The 16,269-nt window shown below is 54.2% G+C and overlaps 2 protein-coding genes across 2 annotated transcripts; both read right to left on the bottom strand.

Annotated features, from left to right (window-relative positions):
• Positions 1-959: 959 nt before the first annotated feature.
• LOC100545720 (olfactory receptor 52K1-like) lies at positions 960-6,788 on the bottom strand. The gene has a single exon (XM_010706255.2). It carries the CDS (start codon positions 4,742-4,744, stop codon positions 3,779-3,781), a length of 966 nt encoding a protein of 321 aa, XP_010704557.1. The 5' UTR covers positions 4,745-6,788; the 3' UTR covers positions 960-3,778.
• A 1,478-nt stretch (positions 6,789-8,266) lies between these two features.
• On the bottom strand, positions 8,267-9,681 carry LOC100545870 (olfactory receptor 52I2-like). The gene has a single exon (XM_010706254.2). It carries the CDS (start codon positions 9,670-9,672, stop codon positions 8,710-8,712), a length of 963 nt encoding a protein of 320 aa, XP_010704556.1. The 5' UTR covers positions 9,673-9,681; the 3' UTR covers positions 8,267-8,709.
• Positions 9,682-16,269: the final 6,588 nt, after the last annotated feature.

Raw genomic sequence — 16,269 nt, 5'->3', positions numbered from 1 at the left:
CGTGACGTAGCACAGCGGTAGGATGGATGGGAAAGTTATGGCAGTGCTGGGCCCGTTGCTCACTGCTGGGGCAGCTCATACAGCCCCATTGCAGGCAGGGCCTCATTGGGTTCATCCTGCCTCAGCCCCATGGGTCCCATCGCGCTGCCACCCCCTGCATTGCCTTCCCATCACTAACACCCTCTTGTGTCGCTGCCTCCCTGCAATGCAACCTCTCATCATTGCCATCTCCCTGCAGTGTCACCTCCTTGCAGCAGTGCTTTCTGCACTGCAATCTGCCTGCAGTGCCACAGATCTGAAGTGTCAGCTTCTCCTCACAGCCATGGGAGGTGGCCGTGCAGGGAGGAGGCAGAGCTGGAAGGTGGGAGTGACGTGGAGGTGGCACTGCAGGGCTGTGGCACTGCGGGCAGATGGCAGCGTAGGGAAGTGGCAGTGCAGGGCAATGGCACTGCAAGGCAGAATCACAGCATCACAGCACGGCTTGGGTTGGAAGGGCCCTCAAGGATCACGAAGCTCCAACCTACCTGCTGCATGCAGGGCCACCAACCTCCACATCTCACAGCAGCCCAGGCTGCCCAGGGCCCCATCCAACCTGGCCTTGAACACCTCCAGGGATGGACGGGGATCCACAGCCTCTCTGGGCAGCTGTTCCAGCACCTCACCACTCTCACAGCAAACAACTTCCCCCTGACAGCCAACTGAAATCTGCCCTCCCTCACCTTCCAACCATTCCCCTGTCCTGCTGTTATCTCCCCTTTCCAAGAGCTGACTCCCCTCCTGTCTGCAGGCTCCCTTTAGGTACCCCTCTGCTGATGGAGCCCAGGATCCCATTTGCTTTCCGAGCTGTAATCACACACTGCTGGCTCATGTTCAGCTTTTCCTCCATCAAGACCCCCAGGTCCTTCTCTGCAGGGCTGCTCTCAAGGACCGCTCCTTCCAGTCTGCATAAATGCCTGGGATTCCCCCGGCCCAAGTGCCAAACTCTGCACTTTGCTGTGCTGAACCTCGTTAGGTTCACCTGGGCCCAACCTTTCAAGCCTCTCGATGTCCCTCTGAACGGCATCCCTTCCTTCCACAAGGCAGGGGACACCGCAGGGCAATGGCACTGCAGGGCTGTTACACTGCAGGGCTGCGGCACTGCAGGCAGGTGGCAGAGCAGGGCTGTGGCAGAGCAGGGCTGTTACACTGCAGGGCTGTTACACTGCAGGGCTGTTACGCTGCAGGCAGATGGCGGTGCTGCCGTCCGGCCAGGAGGTGCCTCCCGCACTCCACGCGCGCTCCCAGCAGCGCTGACCTGGATCCACGGGACGGGGGAGCACTAAGGACGCACATCGCCGCGCGTTGCCCGTTGCCACGGTCCTTCGCCAGCTGCTTTGCAATCCCCCGGCCAGCTCCCAGCTCCTGCTTGCAGGGCTCCGGCTGGCACAGCCCAATGCAGCGCAATGGGATCTTGGGGAAGGTTGTGGAAGGACTGCCGGCCCTCAGCCCGGCAGCCCCTAGGGTCGCTCAGACTATGCTCTGGTTTTGTCCCTCTGTTCCTTCCAGGATAAAACACCCCGGGGTACCCGGGACACTCAGCGTTTGGTGCCAGGGTTGTGCCTGCGCAGGGGGATGCAGAAAACAGGAAATGCAGGTTGCAGTACGACCTCTATCCCTGAGCTCTGTGATCCAGCCCTGCCCACCCCTCTTAGACCTGGTGGCATTTGTTCCAGTCCAGCAGCTGGGATGGGAGGGATGCAACTCAGCCCCTACTGCCACCTGCACAGCCCTGGAGGGATGGCAGCAGGGGTGCAGGGTGCCTGGTGCTGGGTGCAGTGGGTCTGGGAACACGGGGATGCTCAGCACAGCAGTGCTCAGGGCTGGGGATGCAGAAGGATGAAGAGTTTGCTGTGGTGCTGCTGTCTGGAAAAGCCGTGACATGGTCCACGTTCAGAGCGAGCCCCTCGAGGCCCTCCCCACACCACCCCCCTCTGTGTCCCCACAGCCCCACCATGAGATCTCCATGGGGGGAAGACGTGTTCTGGCCCCTCCATCAGCCAGGAACAGGATTTTGCTATGGAGCATCAGAGTGCGTGGCTGTGATGCCGTGAGATGAGCGCAGCCCACAGAGGGAGCAGGCTGATCTGCCTGCAGAAGGCCACGTGCCATCATCAGCCCTGCGCCATCCCCTCGCCCTGGGGACTCCAGCATCCCTCTGTGGTGCTTTGGGGCTTTCTGGTTTTCTTTCCAGGCTTTTGAACAACTCGAAGTTAAACACAACTAAACTTTGTTTTGTTTTGTTTTGCTTCCATTAGGCTTCTTTCCCTGGGAGCAGTCCAATTAGCGCTAATGAGCTGGACGGTAATTACAGGAGAGTTGATTACAGGTGGCTGTTGCGGGTGGGGCCAATTAGCGGCGCTGGGGATCCTGCATTGGTTTCTTGGGGGGAGCTGAGAGTCGGTGGCTCTGTGTGGGGGGAGCAGCCCACGTCCCCACAGCCCTGCGAGGGGAGCCCCGGCCAGCAGGACCCACTCCAGCCCCCATCCTTACCCCTCCTCCTTAACCCCAGCTCTGCAGGGCGCATTGGTGGCACTGGGACACGTCCATCCCCTGCTGCAGTTTGTCCCCTGTGCAGAGGGATGTGTGTTTTGGGGCTGTGCTGTCCCCTGGCACCTGGCTGTGATGTGTGACAAACAACAGCTGAGCCCAAACTTCTCAGAGGTCTGTAAAGGCATCCTCCCAATCCCCCCCTTCTCCCCTCATGCCCCTCAGGGCCAGGGGCTGAAAATGCAAAGGTGAAAGGAGAAAGCCTCTTTGGTGTCCCCTCCAACCCCTGCAGCCCCATTCCAGACAGCACCTCAAAGTGCTGCACCTCCCACCTGGGGCTGTGTGCGGTGTAAGACGTGCTGCTGGGCAGTGCTCATTTGGCTGGGGTTAAAACACACTGATTTTGAGGGACAGCAAAGTGCAGGGCTGTGCTGTGCATTGGTTCAGGGGCTGCCTTTGAGCAGCAGACCCCGCTGGGGTCCTGAAGGGTTAAGCTGTTGTTGGCTTTGGATGCTGTATGCAAAGGAGAAATGAAAAATGAATGCGTGACATGTGATTAATGGTTGGAAGTGTCAGGAGGGTAATTGGTGCCATGATGCTACCAATTGCTGCTGATGGTGACAGAGCTCATCCTGCAAACTCCATCAGTCAATGAGGAAGGGACTCTTTCCTTGGGGGTCTTCAGCCCTGGGGCTGGGGGAGCTGGGAGCAATGGGGCATGGTCAGCAGAGAGGGGTTGGGTGGGACTTGGGCATCTTTTCCAGCCTTAATGATTCCATGGTTCTATGCCTGGTTCACTGGAGAGCTGGGCAACAGGAACCTCATGCAGCTCAACCAGGAACCCCTGGGCAGGAGCAGCCCAGCACACTCCTTTGGTCTGCGAGGTTCAGGTCTGCTTGCTGCTATCAGTGTGGCCGGGGCTCTGCAGAGCTGAATGAGTCCGACAGCAGTTCTGAGAAACTGGGAGCAGGCATTGCAGCAAGCAAAGATGGATGGAAGCATCACGTTTTACAGGAAATGTTTTCTTTTCTTTATCCTCTCTCCAAAGCAGGTGTTAACCCACATGCACTCTTTGCAGAATTAAAAAGCAATGCTATTGCCTGAAATGAGCTGTGACCATTCCTGTCTCCTGGCCCAGGTTCCCTTCGCAGTCACTGCAGAAAGATGGACATTTCTGGGGTCAATTCATTGCACGCACTGTCACGCACAGCCTAGGGCAGGATGAGCAGTTTGCTGGGCATGCCTTGCTGGCTCAGTGAGCATCTGAGAACCTGAGTCCTGGCAACTGCTCCAGCAGTCGGAATATCCCATCCCGGATCTGCTTCATCTTCATGCCATAAATGAGCGGGTTGAGCATGGGAGGGACCGTCAGATAGAAATCAGCCACCAGGACTCGGGTGTGAGGTGCCAAGCCAAGAGAGAACATCTGCAGGTACATGGAGAGGAGGCCGCCCATGTAGAACAGGAGGATGACGGACACGTGGGACCCGCAGGTGCTGAGGGATTTGAGACGAGCCCCGCGGGATGGCAGCCTCAGCACTGACCTGAGGATCATCCCGTAGGAGAAGGTGATGAACACAGAGTCTGTCCCGACCAGCAGCGTTGCCACGATGATGCTATAGAGATGGCTGGCTGATGGGTCAGCACAAGCCAGCTCCACCACGGCCATGTGCTCGCAGTAGGAGTGGGGGATGACCCTGTCCCTGCAGTAGGGTAAGCTGGTGAGGAGGCACATTAAAGGGGTCATGACAGCAGCTCCCCGGGCCAGAGAGAGCAGCCCTATCTGCGTGGTCCGTGCCTCGGTCAGGATGGTGATGTATCTCAGGGGGTTGCAGATGGCCACGTATCGGTCAAAGGACATTGCCAGGAGCACCCCTGACTCCACGGCAGTGAACATGTGGATGAAGAACATCTGGGTGAAGCAAGCCTGAAAAGCAATCTCTCTGGAGCCCAGCAAGAATACACTCAGCATTTTGGGAACTACAGCAGTTGTGAAGATGAGGTCAATGACAGCCAGCATGGAAATGAAATGGTACATGGGCTCGTGGAGACTTTTGTCCAGCCTCACGGCAAGCAGGACCGTGCTATTTCCCAGCAAGGCCATGATGTACATAAAGCAGAATGGGATGGAAATCCACGTGTGGGCATCTTCCAAGCCAGGGATTCCCAGCAGGAGAAAAGGCAAAGGAGTGGTGTTGGATGGGTTGGGGACCAACATGGCACAGCTGACTTTAGTTCCCTGCAACACAGAGACAGAAAGTTTTGGATTTTGCTACCATTTCTTTGGTCATAAAACCATGTACACATGGCATCACAAAATGTAGGGAAAACCTTTCAGGATCTGTTACCCACAGTCAGGTTTTAAAACTGGTGCTGTGGTCGGTGCTCTGCATGGCAAAACTGAGCTGAGAAGCTGCAGCCAGAGAAACGATGTCTCGAGCAGCAGCCATTGCTACCCTCAGCTGAGGAAGGTTGAATTATGTGGCACCAACAACCCACGTACTCATCAGTCCACGAGGCTGAGGGACAAAGCAAAGCAGAACACAGCCCTGTGTGGCGTTCATGTCATAACAGAGTGGGATTCTCTCATTCCTGGCAGGCAGTGCGCAGTGCAGGCTGGTGGGCAACTGGAGATGGAGAACCTTGGGTTTTTGCCCCAGCTGCACTGATCCCATGGTTATAACCACACACTTCTCTTCCCCTCTGACCCTGCCTGTCTGCTCCCTCCAGCTGCAGCCCCCTGTCCTGCCTTCCCGTGCTTGGCCACAGAGGCACTTCTCATCACAGTAAGTTCATAGAACGGGTTGAGTTGGAAGGGACCCCTGAACCCATCTTATCCCACTCTCTGCAGTGCACAGAGACCCCCACAGCTCCGTCAGCGCTCACTGATGCCCTGACCTCGGATGTCTGTAGGGATGGATCCAGGGAACTGAATCGTAGCATGGCTTAGCTTGAGAGAATTGCTATCCACACAGCTACAAGATCGCAATTTAATTTTTTTTTTTTTTAATATAATCTCTATTTCCCCCCTGTGCATCCAAAATTGCACTGCCTTTGGTATCCCTGAGGTGCTGCCCACTGCTCTCACAGCCCCTGCTCACTGGGATGCAGTGGGAGCCACACCACGTGTGCAGCTCAGGGCAGCCGGTTCTTCTCAGCTCTGTCAGTTTCTTGGCCTGCCCTTCATGACTTTGCCTTTCCCCACGCAGTTTGCATTGTTTTTAGGAAACCCGATGAGAGCAGCACAGAACAGCTCCCAGCCTGGGGCCAGGCACTGCAGTACCGTGCAACCAGCGCCTGTTGTGATGTTGGGTCTGGCAGCTTCAGTCGAGGTCCCTCAGCCATTCCATTCTGCCCTCACTCTCCTGATGCCTCTCAGCTCAGTGCCATCCCACCTGGACACAGAGCAGCAGCGGTGCATCTCCAGACCCTACACACACACACACACACAGGTTAACCAAACTTCCCATCTCATCAGAAAACAAAATCAGGTTTGTTTGACAAGAGCTATTTCCCGCTGATTGCCGTTAATTGAATTAGGCTTAACTCGATTCCAGTTCTGTAATTCTCTTTTGGCCCCATCTCCTGTTGGCCGCTGGGGCAGCGCGCGGGCGCTGACGTCAGGCTGGGCGCTGTGCAGATAACAGCACTGTCTGATGTCTCCTTGGGGCAGTGCCAGATTGGGGCAGGATGGGGACACACATGCAGTGTACCCGGACCTGCTGCTGCTCTTGTCTGCCTCTCATGCAGAGGATGAATGGCTCCACCTGCTTTTATCTGGTTTCCCTACTGAAAAGCTCCCGACGTGCAGGAGGTCCCAACGTGTGCCCCACTCCTCCTCTGCCCCATTTGTTGTCGTGGCTGCAGCTCCTGCCCCATCCTGGCCATGCAGTGCTTCCCATCAGCCCAACTGCTCATGGCAGCTCTCAGAGATCCCTGCAGTTCCCCATTCTAATTTCCCTCTGCTTTTGTCAGCTTTAGAAAGCAGAGCTTCACAAGAAAGCAGTGTTGCATCTGCAATACATTGAAGCACTGCCTCCAGCCCCTGGGCACCACCAACCTCTGTTCCTGTAGTTCAGCTCTTTGCCATCACAGCGGAGCCCCTTCTGCTGGATGCAGAGCCCTCACATGGATAAGATGGGCCCTGTGCTCTCCTGTGACACTTTATCACATCTTCCAGACACGGCCCTTCCCACCCCAGCTCTCCCTCCCTCCCTCCCTACCCCAGACCCCCTGGGGCAGTGTGAGCTGTGTTGGGCTCATTATAGATTGGTTATAGAAAAAGAAAAAAATTTATTTTTTCAGTGAACAGTTTCTGCTTTTTGTTAAACTACTGATCTGTGTCTTCATTCTAATGGGAGGCTGAACTGATTTCTTACAGGAAGTCCCCAACCGTTACCATTCCCTTGCTGGCTCAGCTCCTGTGTGTGCGCCCACAGCCAGCCCCCACCCCAGCAGCCCCATCCACACACATCCCCACATCACACTGCTCACAGCCACCTGCAGCGCAGGGCAGAGCTGTGGCTGTGCCTCAGTCCCCCCCAGCGATGCAGCAGGGAGTCCTGCATGGAGGTTCCCAAGGGCACGAGTCCTCCATGGGCATCTGCTGCGAGCTCTGATCAGCGCCAGGGGGACACAGCATGAACCCTCCTTCTTCTCTCCCGCCTCACTTATTTTTCAGCTGGCTAAAGAGATGGGAAAGTGAGGCAGCAACACGAGTCACAGACCCTTAGAGCCACAGCGGTGGGAAGGGACCTCTGGAGATCCCCCAGCCCAACCTCTGAAGCAGCTCCCTGCAGTCTATGCACAGGACAGCACCCGGGTGTGTTTGGATGCCTCCAACAAGGAGACCCCCCACCTCTCAGAACAGCAGTGCTGGGGCTCTGCTCCTCTCACAGCACAGAAGTGCTGTTCCACAGGAGTACAGGGGGAGGATCCCCTCCCTCGCCCTGCTGGCCACATTCTTTTTAATGAGCCCCAGGATCCCATTGGCCTTTTTGTCCACAAGGCACACTGCTGGCTCACCGTCGCCTGTTGTCCACCAGGAGCCCCAGGTCCTTGTCCGCAGAGCTCCTCTCCATCTCACAGACCTGTACTGATGCTGTGGTTGTTCCTCCCCTTGTGTAGGACCCTACACTTGTCCTTGTTGAGCCTCCCTGGGTTCCTCCCTGCCCAGCTCTCATCCTGCCCAGCTCTCACTGACTGGCAGCAAAGCCTTCTGGGCTGTCAGGCACTGCTCCCAGCTTCATTCCATCACCAAATTAGCTGAGAGGGGACCCCATCCCTTCATGGGGAAGGGTCTGAAAGCAAGGGGTGTGAAGAGTGCTGAGGTTCCTTGGGTTGTTTGGCCCAGAGCAGAGGAGGCTGAGGGGAGGATTATGGCCCTACAGCCCCCCACGGCCCTACAGCCCCTGGTGACCCTACAGCCCCCCACGGCCCTACAGCCCCTCATGGCAGCCTGTGGCTACCTAACAAGGAGGAGCCACCAATAGAAACAGAGGGAATGGCGTGAAGCAATAACAGAGGAGTCTGAGGTTGTATATCAGGATGTTCTATGATTTTGTGATATATGATTCTATGATTCCATATTCAGGAGTCCCGGGAGGCATTCCAGAACCATGGAGATATGGCACTATGGTCAGTGGGTATGGTGGGGGTGGGGTGAGGTTGGGTTAGGGTTTGGGTTGGGATCTTGGAAGTCGTTTCCAATCTTAAAGATTAGATGATGATTTCTCACTCATCTGCCTTACACATCCTAAAAGGACTGACACTACAGTCCCTGCAATGTGTGACAGTCTCCTGCTGACAGCAACAATAGGTTTGCATTGAGTCAAAAAGACACCGTAGAAGAAATTTCCCCATTTTGAATAGAATCTGTTTATTGATACAAATACATGTGCAGTTGTGAATTTTAAATGATCACAGGGACATTCACAGCACAGAGCACATCCCAAAACCCAAAGCTGATGGCTGCACCTCTGTCTCTTATAAGAAGGAAGGGCAAGGCAGCCCGGCATTTGCTCATGATCCCGGTCCCAAACACCTCCTGTCGCACTGCAGGGTCTCACACAGTCATTAAAGCCAACAAGTCCTCCCCCATTCCCTCACGGCTTCCATTCCCTGCGTGCATCCACTGGGAATGGAATGGGTGCTGTGCTTGTGTGGGTCAACAGCCCTGGAAAGTCACTGAGTGCTGTGACAGCCGTGAGCCTTCCTGGGAAGCAGCACGTTGAGCACTGCCTTCTGGATCCGCCTGGTCCTCATGCTGTAGATGATGGGGTTCAGCATGGCGGGGAGGACGAGGTAGAGGTCGGCCAGCAGAACCTGTGCACGCACAGACACAGCTTGGCTGAAGTGCTGCACGTAGATGGAGAGCAGGCCGGGGATGTAGTACAGCATCATCACACAGATGTGGCACCCGCAGGTGCTGAAGGCCCTCCTGCACGATGCCTTGCCCAGGACGGCTTTCAGGATCATCAGGTAGGACGCAGCAATGAAAGCTGTGTCCATGCCTACTATCAGAGAGGACACAGATATGCTGTAGAGTCTGCTGGGGTTGGGGTCTGCGCAGGCAAGACTGGTGACAGCCATGTGCTCGCAGTATGAATGGGGAACCACGAGGGAATGGCAGTAGGGGAGGTTTGTCACCATCCCTGTCAACGGGACCATGAAAAGTAGTGCTCTCACCACGATGGCCAGGCATATCTGGGCAACTGTTTGTCGATTCAGGATCATTCTGTACCTGAGGGGGTGACAAATGGCAACGTAGCGGTCAAAAGCCATGGCCAGGAGCACTCCTGACTCCTCTGATGTCGTGGAATGAACAAAGAACATCTGAACAAAGCAGGCGGTGTAACCAATCTGGTTGGAATGGAGCCAGAAGATGCCCAGCAGCTTGGGGACGATGGACGTCACTATCACCACGTCGATGGCGGCCAGCATGGCCAGGAAGCAGTGCATGGGGTCCCGCAGGGACCCGTCCAGCACAATGACCAGCAGAACCATGCTATTTCCTAGCAGGGCGAGGATGTACGCTGAGCAGAAAAGGATGCCCAGGCAGATGGGGAAAGCTTCCAGGGTGGGGACACCCACAAGGATGAAGGAGGAGGAGCTGCTGTTGGGGTGGCTGAAGGGGCCAGGAGCCATGCAGGAGGATCTTGCTTCTATGCTTAAGAATGTGAAAAAGACCCCGGAATGGGATCCATGGGATGTGCAGAACTGAGGGTGCGAAGCTGAGGGCAACGCACTGATGCACGTGCCATATAGGAACCCAAACTGTTACTGCTATGTGTGAGATGGGATCTCTGTGATGTAACACGACTGGGAGAAGGGAACAGAGCAAAACTGCTGATGAAATGGGGCTGTTGGATGGCAAGAACTTCAGATGCTGCTCACGTTTCAGACTGTGCCACCGGCGCTCACCAGCAGTCTCCTTCAGTCCGTTGCTTGTGGAGACGTTTCTTCGTTGGCTGCTCACCACCGCCCAGCTGAGATCCTGGAGTCAGCTGCAGGAGGAGGGGATGCTCAGCACTCAGCTTCCCTCGGGCTCTGCTGCCGAGTGCTCCTGGCTGCCCTGCACCGTGCACTACACAGAGCTCCTCCAAACGTGCAAGGCGAGATCTGATGTCAGGAGCTGCCCTGGGACATTGAGCACAGCCATGGCAATGCCATTCCCCACTCCATTCTTTCAGTCACTCATGTGTGGAGCCTGCACAATTAGGTGTTCTGTTGTCAGGAGAAGCTTGAAGGAAATACAAACCCTGCAGCGGAGACAGGGATGCTGTGGGTACCCGGGCTGCTGTCACCAGGGAAGGGGTAAAGGGATAAAAACCTGCAGGTCTGAGCTCCGAGTGCAGAGAAGAGCTCCAGCGCAGGGCACAGAGAGCAGCTCCCTCCCTGCCTCCTTCCCTCCGTGCAGGGCTGTGTCCTGGGCCGAGCAGGGGCTGCAGGCAGCAATCAGACACAAAGCACTCGTGGACACCAACCTCTGGCCTGACGTCCGTCCGGACCCGGAGCTGGCTCCCCAGGTGCAGCCATCCCAGCAAACAGATGTGCTGCCAGAAGCTCTCTCCCACAGCCGGTGCCTGCGATGGGTGTCTCGGCAGCGCTGCAGAGCCCGACCCGTGGGGCTCCTCGGCCTGGCTGGGGGGAAGCAGCACGGCAGAGCTGTGCAGCCCGAGCAGAGGCTGTGCTCTCGCTGTGAGCAGGTGGGGCTGGAAGGCAGAGCGGTGCGTCTGCACGGCGCGGTGCGGAAGGGCCGGCTGATATCCGTGCTCTGCAAAGCCCCCGCGAGACCCCAGGTGAGGCTGGGCTCTGCGCTGCCGGGAGGAGGGGATGTTCAGGGCTGCTTCAGCTCCTGTCATTGGCTCTCTCTCGCAGTGCCGGGCCGTTGGGTGCTGGGGGGCACGGAATTCCCCAGCGCCTGCCTGGGGCTCGTGAGACCAATGCACCAAAAGTAAATGAAGAACTCTTTGATGGTGGGAGAGCGAGGCGGTTTGGAAACTCCACGTTTCCGTTCTTCTGTCCACGCAGAACCACAACAGCCGTCTCCTCTGCCTGCTGGGCTCCCCAGAAGAGTCTGTGCCAGAACACGGGCAGGGAGGTGGATCTCATCAGCCCCGAGCCCTGGCAGCACCATGCAGCGTGTGGGGGGACGATGCCCACGGGTCATACATACAGAGACCCTGTGGTGGCAAACCTCCAGCACGAGGCCTTCATGGATCGTTAACGGGCTGCCCAGCCATTATCCCTTATAGTCTGGTGAAGTCCCGGCCTTGTCTTATCCAATCTTAATAATTCTGTGACTCTGCTCCATTCAGCCTTACTCCTATTTCCAGCACCAATAGCAGACCTGTAGGGAAGGAGGCAAGAGCTGATTCCTGTCATACTTCCCTTGTGTGCCTGCCCATCTTCCAATAATTTGAAGCTCAGGGACTTCCTAGTCTGGATATGCTTTCTCCATTCTTAATAACCCCATCCCCAAATCCATCTGAGCTGGTTTTTGGAGCAAATTTTATCATTTATGCTGTCAGTCAAGGAGTTTCACAAATTAATGGTACTTTCAGGGAAAACATGCACAGAAGGTGAAATTAGGCAGAATGGGAAGAGATACACGTTTCTCAGGCACTACTTTCCCCATTGTGCCTAAGGGACAGATTTTATCTCCCTGGTGTTCCAGACGTTTGACTTTCCTGACCTCTACACAATCTCTGCCAAGCTGCCTTGAGCCCTCCACATGACACAAGCCAACAGGCACGTCGGTCTGTTTCTAGTCACTGCTTTCTGCAGTGTAATGCCAATACCACGAAGCCAACACCGTGTGAGCTCTGCCAAGATAATGCTGGCCATAAGAGCTCATTGCAGAGAGGGCTCTTCTTGCAGTGCGGTCAGACATCTCGGCCATTGATCCAGGGATGCAGAGCCATCGATGGCATGAGCCAGCTTGGCGGGAAAGAAAAGTGCCTCCTCCTGCCAGAACTGCTGATCTGGAGAGGGCAAACACATCCGAGATCCTACAGTCCTTCGCTGGTAAAAGCACATGCTTTTCCATCCTCTCACTCAGAGGCAATCTGCAAACCCGTGTGCTGTTCAGGGCAGTGTTACTCATTATTCACCCTGTATTGCTAAGCTATCCAGATTATTAAAAGATGCTCTTCAACGAGCCTCAGACTCAGTTTTTCTTGGGACGTGGTGCCTTGGTTTGCCTTTTTCTAGTATATTCATAGTCCCACTCCTCTGGCATCACCTGATGTACAGCAGCCCCCCCTGGGGAGTTGTCCCCACTGCCCCGCAGTTTCACCCATCTTACAGCTGCCTTTTGCTTCATGCTCTCTCCTGTCTATTTGCCCACAGCCTCACGCAGTGCCTCAGGGCCCAGGCTATGAGGACAGCACTCTGGGGCCGTGCCCCAGCCCTGCTCAGAACTACACACACAGAGGAGGTGCCCTCCAGACCCTCAGCCCCAACCCAGCCTTGCACGGAGTCCTTCGCTTCCACCAACACACCCCAAGGACAGCTGCAGCTGCAGCCCATTTGGAAAGGCCACGTTAGGGAGATATTGCAGTAATTTTGGTGATTTTTGAGCTGTATGTCAGGGAGCAGCACTTTGAGACTTCAGGTGGAGCAGCACTTCAGGTCCTGTCGACACACTTCAGAGCATTTTCTGTGTAATTCAGTGGCTCGAAAAGCTGATCGGATTATGCTTCATGCAATTTGTCAGTTCAGTAATGTGCAAAGTGACAAGTTTTGATCACTGCAGTAGTCAAAATCCTGCAGATTTTCTAGAAATGAGGAACACTTCCAGCCAGCCTTACCTGGCTTACTGTACTCCATTAGATTTGCCCCCAGAGAATGAGGTGCTCAGTACTGAACAAAGAACCACAGGAGCTGCCACGTTTGGTTGCTTGCAGATTGGCAAAGTGTTCCTGACCTCTTAAGAAGTGAATAGATCCGTAGATCCTAGGTTGTGAAGTTGAGATTTTAACTCTCTCCTCAGCCATTTTATTATAGATCTGCTTCTCTGCTGCTAAGTAGTGATCATTGCATTAAACAGGTTTGATGGACTTCACATTTCTATGCAGTTCTCAGATGTTGGACCACATCAGCCATGCAATCTGAGTCCATGTAAAACACAGAGCTGACTGCTTTTGCAACCAACTAACAGCCACCCAGCATTCCTCATCAGCAAGAGTCAAACATCTCTTGAATTTTGATTTTAAGAGCCTTAGGGTAACCATCCAGCCCTCACCACATCCCCAGTATAAGATCAACTCATCTCCAATAGATAAGCGTACAAACGTACCACAATAGTTCACTGCAGAGACACCTTCCTTTTCCCAGAGCACCTCTTTCAGAACATTTTCCTACTGCCAAGCCCATTCCTCGCCAGAGCTCATGGCTTTTGTGCTGCCATGACAAGAAGGACTCATTACCTTCTTGATGATGTTTGCCATCCTCTTCAGGTGAAAAGGAGTGGACCAGAGCTATGATGAGATAATGGCAGATCTTAGATGAGTGGATCACCAGATGTTAAACCTACATGCCCACAGCTTGTTTGAAGTTGGCTTAACCGTGGAAAAGCCTGCATGCAAATAGTCAGCACTGATGTAGTCAATTCATGCAGGAAGGTTAATTGAGGTCACAAGTCTGTAGCTGTCAGTTCTCCACCCCAATATTCACTTAATTGATGATGTCTGGAAGTAATTAAGTAGATCATTAAGCCAGTAAGAGACAAAGTTCATGTATATATATTGGCATATCTGGTGGCTTTTAGGGCAGATTGCTTTATGCTCACCTCAGTCTGCCTGAGAGCTGAACTTGGCTCAGAGCTTGGCAATGTGCTTAAAAATATTGGCGCAGCCCTGGGTTAAATGCAACCTTCCACCCAGCCCAGCACGGTGCTTTGGGCTGGCCCTGTCATCCTCAAGGACTTTTTGTGTCTCACGCAGCTGAGCAAACTCCTCAGCTTGCTAAAAGGACTCACATGCATCATTAATGCATCTTAAGGAACCTGACCACCCTAATCGCTCACTGCTGGCTCAGAAGAGACTGTAATCATCACAGACAAGGAACTGCTGCCTGGGAGTAGCCAGGAATAGCAATGGCTTGTAAACAAATGTGCTCCTTCTCCCCACTGCTTGGATTATCTCTGTCTCAGCATTTAAGCAATGATGAACTAATTTTTTAGAGACTGGTCCATAAAGGTGAAAGGTTTCATAGAATCATAGAATCACCAAGGTTTCATCTTTGTCTGAAGAAGAAGAGCATCTGGAAATAAAATCATAGAATCATTCAGGTTGGAAGAGACCTCTAAGATCACCCAGTCCAACCATCAATACGTCACCACCATGTCCAAAACCACATCCCTCAGTGCCACATCCAGCCTTTCTCTGAACACCTCACAGACGGTGACTCCACCACCTCCCAGGCAGGCTGTGCCAGCCTCACCACAACATTTTTTCATCCAACCTGAGCCTCCATGACACTCTTTAAGGCCATAAATACTTTACAACAACTCCTCAAAGGAAGTTGTGGCCATGTAGGAGTCGGCCTCTGCTCCCAGGTAACAGTGATAGGATGAGAGATAATGGCATCAAATTGTGCCAGAGGAGAGTTGGGTTGGATATTAGGGGAAATTTATTCTCTGACTGATTGGCCGGGCTGCCCAGGGAGGTAGGGGAGTCATCCCTGGAGGTGTTCAAGGACTGTGAAGATGTGGCACTTGAGGAATGGTGGGATGGATTTGGATGGATTGGGGTTGGATGTGGTGATCTTAGAGGTCTTTTAAAACCTTCATCATTCTATGGTGATCTCACATGGGAGGTCTAGCTGTTCTCCCCAGTGTCTTCCCTTCTCCAGGCTGAACACCCCCAGCTCTCATCCTGGCTCCTTAGCAGAGGTGCCCCAGCCTCTGAGCATCCCCACAACCCCCCTTTGGCCCCACCCCAGCAGCCCCACATCCTGGCTCCAGGGCTGATCACAGCACTGCTGAGGGGTCTGAGAGCAGAGCAGAGAGGGACCTGTATTCATCCTTGGGGTTGCCCCTACCCAGGTACAGGACTTTGCACTTGACCTTGCTGAACCAACTGTTGTTTGCAGAGGCCAACTTGTCCAGCCTGTCCAGATCCCTCTGGATTGCACCCCTTCTCTTCAGCACATGGACTGCCCCACTCAGCTTCGTGTCACCCCCAAACCTGCTGATGGTGCTCTCAGTTCTGCTGTCCATGATGTTGACAAGGGCATTGGAGAACACCAGGCTCCGTGCTGAGCCTTGAGGAATACCACTCATTACTGGTCTGCACCTGGACACTGAACCATTGACCTTGATCCTTTGAATGAGACCATCAGCCAATTCCTTACTCTCAGAATGATCCTTCCAACAGACCCACATCCCTCCAATTTACCGTCAAGGATGTCATGTAGGACTGAAGAATCATAGAATGACAGAATGCCCTGGGTTGCAAAGGAGCACAGTGCTCACCCAGCTCCAACCCCCTGCTGTGTGCAGGTTGCCAACCAGCAGCCCAGGCTGCCCAGAGCCACATCCAGCCTGGCCTTGAATGCCTGCAGGGATGGGGCATCCACAGCCTCCTTGGGCAACCTGTTCCACTGCCTCACCACCCTCTGCATGAAAAACTTCCTCCTAAAGCTGCCGCTCGTCACCAGTCTCCATCAGTTCTCTCAACTGTGGGCTTTTTGAATGCAACCATCCAACCAATTCCTCATCTGAGCAGTGGAGCCTGCTTGGCAAACTGAGCAGGCTGCTAAATCCAGAGAACTGGAAAATTTCAGAGCGCTCAGCTTTGACGTCACAGTGCTGATAGTGAGCTGGGTGTAAATAACATTCTTGTTTGAGCTCCTTTGTCTGCTTTTTGTTCCTTTCTGTGTGCTTAGAAAATGAGCCGAGGGCCTGCAGGTCCCCTCCCAAGAGCTGCTGGTGCTGCTGGAGGGGGAAGAGGGGCAGCAGCAGTGTGTGTCAGCTGGGACGGGGTGGGCAGTGGGTGACCTTTGGGGTCTTTCACTGTCGTTTTGCTCGTGATTCCCCTCAAACAACAAAAACATGGCTTCTGTTCCCTGAGTTATTTATTGATGCACGAGGCAGCCATGGATCTGATTCATAGGTCAGAGCTTCAAACACTGCACGCAGAAAAACAGCCCACTGTCAACCCACAAAATCCATCATTTTTCTATGGAATGAATGCAACTACAACCCCCAAGTCCTAGAACAAGAAATGTGTTTTACTG

Source organism: Meleagris gallopavo, chromosome 1, assembly GCF_000146605.3.
Source record: "Meleagris gallopavo isolate NT-WF06-2002-E0010 breed Aviagen turkey brand Nicholas breeding stock chromosome 1, Turkey_5.1, whole genome shotgun sequence".
NCBI classification, from domain to species: domain Eukaryota; kingdom Metazoa; phylum Chordata; class Aves; order Galliformes; family Phasianidae; genus Meleagris; species Meleagris gallopavo.
Note: the sequence above shows the minus strand (reverse complement) of the source record. Positions and strands in the feature narration are given on the sequence as shown.